Source organism: Lipophrys pholis (genome assembly GCF_963383615.2).
Source record: "Lipophrys pholis genome assembly, contig: SCAFFOLD_34, whole genome shotgun sequence".
In the NCBI taxonomy this organism is placed as follows: Eukaryota; Metazoa; Chordata; class Actinopteri; order Blenniiformes; family Blenniidae; genus Lipophrys; species Lipophrys pholis.
Window position 1 is genome coordinate 81045 of NW_028292022.1, and position 8956 is coordinate 90000.

General features: G+C 50.9%; 1 protein-coding gene across 2 annotated transcripts in view; it reads left to right on the top strand.

Annotated features, from left to right (window-relative positions):
• The first annotated feature begins 133 nt into the window (after positions 1 to 133).
• The window catches only part of aco1 (aconitase 1, soluble), a 27526-nt gene continuing 18703 nt past the window's right edge, over positions 134 to 8956 (top strand). The window contains exons 1-10 of one of the 2 annotated variants that reach the window (XM_080493968.1): positions 134 to 194; positions 4013 to 4144; positions 4238 to 4406; positions 5005 to 5142; positions 5220 to 5289; positions 5359 to 5542; positions 7437 to 7576; positions 7657 to 7828; positions 7916 to 8016; positions 8619 to 8735. In XM_080493968.1, the coding sequence (XP_080350094.1) occupies positions 4036 to 4144; positions 4238 to 4406; positions 5005 to 5142; positions 5220 to 5289; positions 5359 to 5542; positions 7437 to 7576; positions 7657 to 7828; positions 7916 to 8016; positions 8619 to 8735 (1200 nt within the window). In that variant the 5' untranslated portion in view covers positions 134 to 194; positions 4013 to 4035. Of the gene's footprint in view, positions 195 to 2552; positions 2628 to 4012; positions 4145 to 4237; positions 4407 to 5004; positions 5143 to 5219; positions 5290 to 5358; positions 5543 to 7436; positions 7577 to 7656; positions 7829 to 7915; positions 8017 to 8618; positions 8736 to 8956 lie in introns of those variants that run through there. The other variant, XM_080493969.1, reaches the window with a different exon arrangement.

Sequence of the window (8956 nt, forward strand, 5' to 3'; positions counted from 1 at the left end):
ATAAACCTCTACCAGAGAGATGTGAGAATTTCTACCGGAGTTCATAAATGATGTTTCTGCGGAGAAAAGTGCGTTTGGTGGTGAGTTTTGTCCGTGTGACGTCTCCTCTGAAAGCGGAAGCTTTTAATGTGAAGAGGACGCAGGGCGGAAGTGACGTACCGTGGATGGTCGTGCCACCGTGAGGCTGCATTCAGGTAACATTTCACAGCTTTCTCTTCCTTTATCGTGTTTAAACCGACTCCTTCCCCCCCTGTTGACTCTCCGCCTCACAGTTTGCTCTCTTTCTCCTCCACCCTGCTGCTGTCACCACTTCACCACTTCCGGTTGCACTTTAGCTGCTAATGCGATGTAGCTGCAGGAACTCAGGTGACAGTTCACGTCCAAACCCACTTTATCCTTCTTTATCCTCCTTAAACTGAGTCTTTTCACGACTGTTTCACGGTGTAACACGTTATTTCACTCTATCGTTTCCTTTTTCGCGCTGTCACGACGATCTGTGCTCCCTGAGCGAGCCTGGTGGACTTTGACCGGCCAGCTTAGCTCCAAGGGTTCTCCCCCCAGAGTCACTGAAGAGGTTCCTCTTACTTCCGGTTCAGGATGGAAACACGCGCCTCGGTGTCTCCGTGTCTCCGTGTCTCAGTGTCTCGGTGTCTGAGGGACACAGAGCAGATCACGTGACCATGATATGAGAGCAGGTGCTCGACCCTCGAGCCCTGCTCTGGTGATCCTTCATGTTCACCATGAAGTGGTGAACCTTCATGTTCACCATGAAGGTTCACCACTTCATGGTGAACATGAAGGATCACCACTTCATGGTGAACATGAAGGTTCACCACTTCATGGTGAACATGAAGGATCACCACTTCATGGTGAACATGAAGGTTCACCACTTCATGGTGAACATGAAGGTTCACCACTTCATGGTGAACATGAAGGTTCACCACTTCATGGTGAACATGAAGGTTCACCACTTCATGGTGAACATGAAGGATCACCACTTCATGGTGAACATGAAGGATCACCACTTCATGGTGAACATGAAGGATCACCACTTCATGGTGAACATGAAGGATCACCACTTCATGGTGAACATGAAGGATCACCACTTCATGGTGAACATGAAGGATCACCACTTCATGGTGAACATGAAGGTTCACCACTTCATGGTGAACATGAAGGATCACCACTTCATGGTGAACATGAAGGATCTGCAGTCGGTGTTTCGCCTCTTGTGCAAAAAGGAAATGCACTATCAGATCATTAAAGATGTGAATTGAACAAGTTAAATTCACAAATTGTATTTATACTGCAAATAATGAGAACCTGTAATCTCGTACCATTTAGTACTGAATTAATCCATGAAATCTCGAGTTAGACTAAGTTAATAACCCAGACTTAGTAGAGCTCAGAGCACTAACTAGTCATGGTCAGAGCACTAACTAGTCATGGTCCCATGAGACACATTTACACCACCTGGATGATTCTCAGCTCATGATGCTGGAATGCTGATTTCTTTTTAAACTCATTAATACAGATAAAATCCAGAGTCGACGGCTTCACACCTTTTCTTCTTTTGTCACCTCCACCTTATCAACCTCCACCTCATCAACCTCCACCTTATCAACCTCCACCTTATCAACCTCCACCTCATCAACCTCCACCTCATCAACCTCCACCTTATCAACCTCCACCTTATATCAACCTCCACCTTATCAACCTCCACCTCATCAACCTCCACCTTATCAACCTCCACCTCATCAACCTCCACCTCATCAACCTCCACCTCATCAACCTCCACCTTATCAACCTCCACCTCATCAACCTCCACTTTATATCAACCTCCACCTTATCAACCTCCACCTCATCAACCTCCACTTTATATCAACCTCCACCTCATCAACCTCCACCTCATCAACCTCCACTTTATATCAACCTCCACCTCATCAACCTCCACCTTATCAACCTCCACCTCATCAACCTCCACCTCATCAACCTCCACCTTATCAACCTCCACCTCATCAACCTCCACCTCATCAACCTCCACTTTATATCAACCTCCACCTCATCAACCTCCACTTTATATCAACCTCCACCTTATCAACCTCCACCTCATCAACCTCCACTTTATATCAACCTCCACCTCATCAACCTCCACCTCATCAACCTCCACTTTATATCAACCTCCACCTTATCAACCTCCACCTTATCAACCTCCACCTCATCAACCTCCACCTCATCAACCTCCACCTTATCAACCTCCACCTCATCAACCTCCACCTCATCAACCTCCACCTCCTGAACCAACGGCGAAGAGAAACTGTTTAGCTAACTGTTACCTCCGCCAGTGAGCGTTGGTGGCGGCGGTTAGCTTTTTGCCCTCGTGTATTTATTTATATATTTCTTGGTATATTTATTCTATATTTATTTCTATATTTATTTCTATATTTCTTGGTATATTTATTCTATATTTATTTCTATATTTATTTATATATTTCTTGGTATATTTATTCTATATTTATTTCTATATTTATTCTATATTTCTTGTTTTGTATGAAGGTTTCAGGGATGATTCGTCATCATCCCAGCACTAATCCCTTCGGTTTTCAGCCCCTGCAGCTCCCGGAGAGGTGAGATATTCCCTCCGTTGTGGGAACGCCGCGGCGCCGCGGTGAGCCGCCAGCCAGGGCTGTAGCTAGGACGCTGCCGTTAGCCGCCTGCTAGCACACGTTCTAGGTTAAAATGATATTTGCATTAAAGTGAAAGGTCAACCTGGCATTCCTGAGTACTGGACAAACACTCCTTCTTTAGGCATTAAGTATATTTAACGATATAATAGATTTATCAGGCCTGCATGAGCAGATGATTTGTTTATGATGATAATGAAACTGACACCGTTGCTATTTTTAGATACTGTAGGATACTACATTATAGTATTATCACCCAACTCTACCTGGCGCAGATCTAAAGCTGCTGTTAGAGGACGATACACACATAATAAAGTTTTACTAAAACACATATATGATCAGTAAAGTTGAGACTTTGACACATGATAGAAAGACGTGTTCAGGTTCCAGTTCTGTTCAGCACCTGTGTCTGGTTCCTGGCTCCATACGGGCTGCTGCTGCTTCCCCTCGCCCACCTTAAACCACCTTAAACCACCTTAAACCACGATAAATCACTCATTAAACCACCTTAAACCTCCTTAAACCACCTTAAACCACCTTAAACCACGATAAATCACTCATTAAACCACCTTAAACCACGATAAACCACCTTAAATCACCTTAAACCACCTTAAACCACCTTAAACCTCCTTAAACCACCTTAAACCACCTTAAACCACGATAAATCACTCATTAAACCACCTTAAATCACCTTAAACCACCTTAAATCACCTTAAACCATGCTAAACCACCTTAAATCGCCTTAAACCCCCTTAAACCATGCTAAACCACCTTAAACCACAATAAATCACCTTGAACCTTGTTGAAAATTGTTGAACCTTGTTAAACCACCTTGAACCACGATAAACCACCTTAAACCACCTTGAACCTTGCTGAAGCGCGTTAAACCACCTTGAACCACCTTGAACCACGATAAAACACCTTGAACCACCATGAACCTTGTTGAACCTCATTAAACCCCCTTAAACCATGCTAAACCCCCTTAAACCATGCTAAACCACCTTGAACCTCGTTACGCCACGCAGTGATGGGACTTTGCACCCTGCAGCAGAGCAGCGCTCCAGACCCCGTCCATGCAGACCAGTATGTGGACTTTCAGGACGAGCTGGCCCGGTTCACCGCTCTCAGTGACCTTAGTTCAGATAAGGCCTCTCCAGGCTTCAAGGTCCTGCTTATCATCTCATCTTACTGGCTGTTAGTTTGAGCGGGGGGGGCGGGGGGGAGGGGGGGGGGGGGGTTGTGTAAGGGTTCGCTGACCTTCCCTGGGACACGTGTTCTTCAGCTGGACTATTGGAGCTCTGACAGATCAGGTTTTCGTTTTCTTCCAGACTTTGACGGATCGTGGAGGAGGATGACTGCGACTTCCAGCAACCCGTTCCAGCATCTGGTGGAGCCTCTGGACCGCGCTGACCCGGCACAGCGCTTTTACAACCTGTCCCAGCTTGGAGATCCTAGATATGGTAACAGGAAGTGATGGGTTCCCGCCAGTGCGGCGCTGCTCGTGTGACGTTGTTGGTCTCGCGGGGCTGAAAGCTTTTCCACCGTTTCCTCAGACCGCCTGCCGTTCTCCATCCGGGTCCTCCTGGAGTCCGCCGTCAGGAACTGTGACGGGTTCCTGGTGAAGAGCTCCGACGTGGAGAGCATCCTCAACTGGAAGCAGACCCAGACGCAGAGCGTGGAAGTCCCGTTCAGACCGGCCCGGGTCATCCTGCAGGACTTCACGTACGTCTGCTCCGTCTCCCTCCAGAGGCCACGAGGCCTCCACACTCCACAGCCAAGCCTCTGCCCCTCAGGGCTCCAGATAACCTGCCAATACTTCAGTCATTGATCCAGACTAGTGGAGAAAACATGTCAACCAGGTTCTAACCACATTACTGCTCCTCATATCTCTAGAAAAGCTGTGAACACTGAGAAAGACATAGGCTTTTTGACTTAAAAGTCCAGGTGAAGACGTCTCTGTGCCTCATTGTACGCTCTACGTAACGCCGCTCTACGTAACGCCGCTCTACGTAACGCCGCTCTACGTAACGCCTGTGAAGTGATTGGGTAAAAACAATGTGTGAGTTGAGTTGTAGCGCCACCTGCAGGCCCACCAGTCTAACCAGGTCCGTTATATTTCTGCAGTTTGTGGAAGTTTCCTCTTGTTTTATTCTGAAGTACCTTTAAAGTGTTGAACGTTTTCCCATTTAAAAACCTGAAAGGACCCAGGAGACGTGGTCTCTTGCTTTTCAAAGAGGGGACTGTTTCCTGGACTTGCTTCCGCTCGTTGTCCTTCAGCTGTAAACGATGAAGGTCAGTGGAGTCCTCCTCCTGTTTTCAGTGGCGTTCCCGCTGTGGTGGACTTCGCCGCCATGCGCGACGCCGTGATGAAACTGGGCGGCGACCCTGAACGGATCAACCCGGTTTGTCCCGCCGACCTGGTCATCGATCACTCCATCCAGGTGGACTTCAACAGGAAGTGAGTCCAGGTCCTCCGACTCGGGTTCAGAAGCAGAAGCGATGCTCATTTGGGCCGGTTTTGTTCTCCACCTGCAGGTCTGACAGTCTCCAGAAGAACCAGGACCTGGAGTTCGATCGCAACAAAGAACGATTCCAGTTCCTGAAGGTTTGACTCGTTTTGCTGATCAGAGTCCAAGTCCTGCTGTGGGTCAGTAACCGAGCTCTCTCCTCTCAGTGGGGGTCCAAAGCCTTCAGGAACATGAGGATCATCCCCCCCGGCTCTGGAATCATTCACCAGGTCAACCTGGAGTACCTGGCCCGGGTGGTGTTCCAGCAGGACGGCTTCTTCTACCCCGACAGTCTGGTGGGCACCGACTCCCACACCACCATGATCGACGGGCTGGGCGTGCTGGGCTGGGGTAAGACCACCGAGACCACGTCCTGCTCCCCCACCGCCTGTCGAGACCCCCCGCGGCCTGTCGAGACCCCCCGCGCCCTTTCGAGACCCCCCACGGGCTGTCCAGACCCCCGCCGCCTGTCCAGACCCAAACCGTCTGTCCAGACCCAAACCGTCTGTCCAGACCCCCACGGCCTGTCTAGACCCCCACGGCCTGTCGAGACCCAAACCATCTGTCGAGACCCCCACGGCCTGTCGAGACCCCCACGGCCTGTCTAGACCCAAACCGTCTGTCGAGACCCAAACCGTCTGTCCAGACCCAAACCGTCTGTCGAGACCCCCACGGCCTGTCTAGACCCAAACCGTCTGTCGAGACCCAAACCGTCTGTCCAGACCCAAACCGTCTGTCGAGACCCCCACGGCCTGTCGAGACCCCCACGGCCTGTCCGAGACCCCCACGGCCTGTCGAGACCCAAACCGTCTGTCGAGACCCAAACCGTCTGTCGAGACCCCCACGGCCTGTCGAGACCCCCACGGCCTGTCCGAGACCCCCACGGCCTGTCTAGACCCCCACGGCCTGTCCGAGACCCTCACGGCCTGTCCAGACCCCCATGGTCTGTCCAGACCCCCGCACCCCAACACGGTCAATAGAAACCTTATAAACTAAAAGGCGTTTTTACCTTTGAACCAAGCTGTGAGGCTCCCCAGAACGTTTAAAACATTTCAAAACGAAGTCTGAAGTATCCCTGAAGTACTTTAGCGGTTTTAACGGTTTAAGACGTTTTAGTCGTCTCAGCGATTTTACCTGTTTTCACCATTTTCAGTCGATCCTCTTGCAGCAGTTTTAGTGTCTTAAGCCGCGGTTCCGCTGCACTTCCTGTGCCGGAGCGTCGCGGGGCGGGACGGCGTTCCTCCTGGTCAGACTGTAAAGTGGTGGACGGGACGGAAAGAAACCGACACCACCGCACACGAGGAACCTAGAACTGAGGAACGGGTCTGTGGGGAGGAGCTACAACGCAGCCGTCTGCTGATTGGTCCGTGACCATCGCGACTCCCCACCTGCCAGCGATATTTAAATATTTCATATTTCCTGTTGTTGTTTACAAACGACGCTTCGCTCTCTGGTTGGTTAGTTAACTGGTTTATTGAAACGTCAGAGCGACATAACGTGGCGTCTTTCAACGAGGTGGAGCTCCTCCTCTCAGTAACAGGAGGCGGAGCTTCAGGAGGGGCGGGGCTTCAGTAGGGGCGGGGCTTCAGTCGGAGCTCCTCTTCTCAGTAACAGGAGGCGGAGCTTCAGGAGGGGCGGGGCTTCAGTAGGAGCTCCTCCTCTCAGTAACAGGAGGCGGAGCTTCAGGAGGGGTGGAGCTTTAGGAGGGGCGGAGCTTCAGCAGGAGCTCCTCCTCTCAGAAAGTTTTCACTGTGTCACAGAGATCGACTCGGACGGTAAAGCCGCTGGCCGTTTCCGTCTTCTTCGCTCGATGCGTCCCGCGTCGTTCACAACCCCGCCTCCATTTTAACCCTACTTTCTGGATGCGCTTTGCCCTACCGTACCCTACCGTACCCTACCGTACCCTACCGTACCCTCCCACTCCGGCTCGTACTGCGGTGGAACCACGGCTTTAACTGTTCAAGTCATTTCAGAAGTTTTAGCATTTACTCAGCACTTTTAACCCTTTTAGCCATTTTTGCCTCTATTAGTAGTAATTTTAACCAGGTTAGTGGTTTAAGGCTTGTTTCAGCTGGTTAGGGTGTTTTAGTCAAACTAATGTGTCCACAGCTGAAGACTTTGTCTAGATGAATGAAGCTCCAACAGGTGGCGCTGTGGGGAGCTGGACGTCCGTCGTTATGGATGTTTTACCGCCGATCCTCGGGCGTGCAGGAAGTGAGAAGTGTGTGTTTGTGCTGGTGTTGAGGTGTGGGCGGGATCGAGGCGGAGGCCGTGATGCTGGGTCAGCCAATCAGCATGGTGCTGCCCGAGGTGGTGGGCTACAAGCTGCACGGCAGCCCGGACAAGTTCATCACGTCCACAGACATCGTGCTCACCGTCACCAAGGTGAGCGGCGGCGGCGGCGGCGGCTGGAGGCGGCCATCTTTAAAGTCCCCGTGGGCTCACGCAGCCTCTCCGTTCCACAGCACCTCCGTCAGGTGGGCGTCGTGGGAAAGTTCGTGGAGTTCTTCGGACCGGGCGTGGCTCAGCTGTCCATTGCCGACCGGGCCACCATCGCCAACATGTGTCCGGAGTACGGCGCCACGGCGGCGTTCTTCCCCGTGGACGACGTCAGCGTGCAGTACCTCGCTCAGACCGGTGCAGGATCATAGTTTTCCTTCATGTATGTGAATATTTCGGTGTGTCTCGGTGAGTAGCTCACACTTTAGATTGTTGTTCCTGCAGGACGAGACCCTGAGAAGCTGTCCTTCATCACAAAGTACCTGAAGGCCGTCTCCATGTTCAGGGACTACAACGACACGTCCCAGGATCCAGACTTCACTCAGGTCGGTCCTCCGCTGGAGGAGTCATCACCCGTTACTCTCACGTCTCCCGTCTCCCTTAAATTGTCTTTAAATCAATTCTTAAACTTTATTTGGAAATAAAAATGTAGAGCTCGTTCTGATTATTGTTCATTCTGCAACTTCCCCGAGCCAGAGTTCAGGAGAGTTTGACTGGAACGGAAGTTAGGCGCGTGTTGATGGGTTGCAGGAACTGTCAATCATAGCGGTAGCATAGCGGTAGCATAGCGGTAGCATAGCGGTAGCATAGCGGTAGCATAGCAGTCTTTTGCTTACATAAAAACTACAGCCACGATGGTGGAGCGTCTCCAAACGTCCAGCCGCAGAGCAGCCGGAGATTTAACATGAAATCCCATGGTTCTAGTTGATACTGGTCCTGTTAGCGGTTAGCAGTTCATGCTATCAGCCTCCTGTGCGGATGATCATCAAAACCTCCTGTTTTGGGGTGGCGCCCCCTTGTGGGCGATTCTGGTTTGAACCCAATCAAACAAACTCCTGCAGCTTTTCAGTTTCAACTGAGATCCGACACCAAGAGGTCTAGAGGACATGTGGAGCAGGTGTGATGTATTCCCGTGTCTCTGTCTCAGGTTGTGGAACTGGACCTGGGCTCGGTGGTTCCCTGCTGCAGCGGCCCCAAAAGGCCTCAGGACCGAATCCCAGTTTCAGACATGAAGAGAGACTTTGAGGCGTGTCTGGGAGCAAAGGTTGGTCCAGTGAAGTCCCTTCTCGTTAACACAGCATTAACACCCTCCACAGCGTTAACACCCTCCACAGCGTTAACACCCTCCACACCATAACACCCTCCACAGCGTTAACACAGCTCAACTCCCTCCACAGCGTTAACACCCTCCACAGCGTTAACACCCTCCACAGCGTTAACACAGCTCAACACCCTCCACAGCGTTAACACCCTCCACAGCGTTAA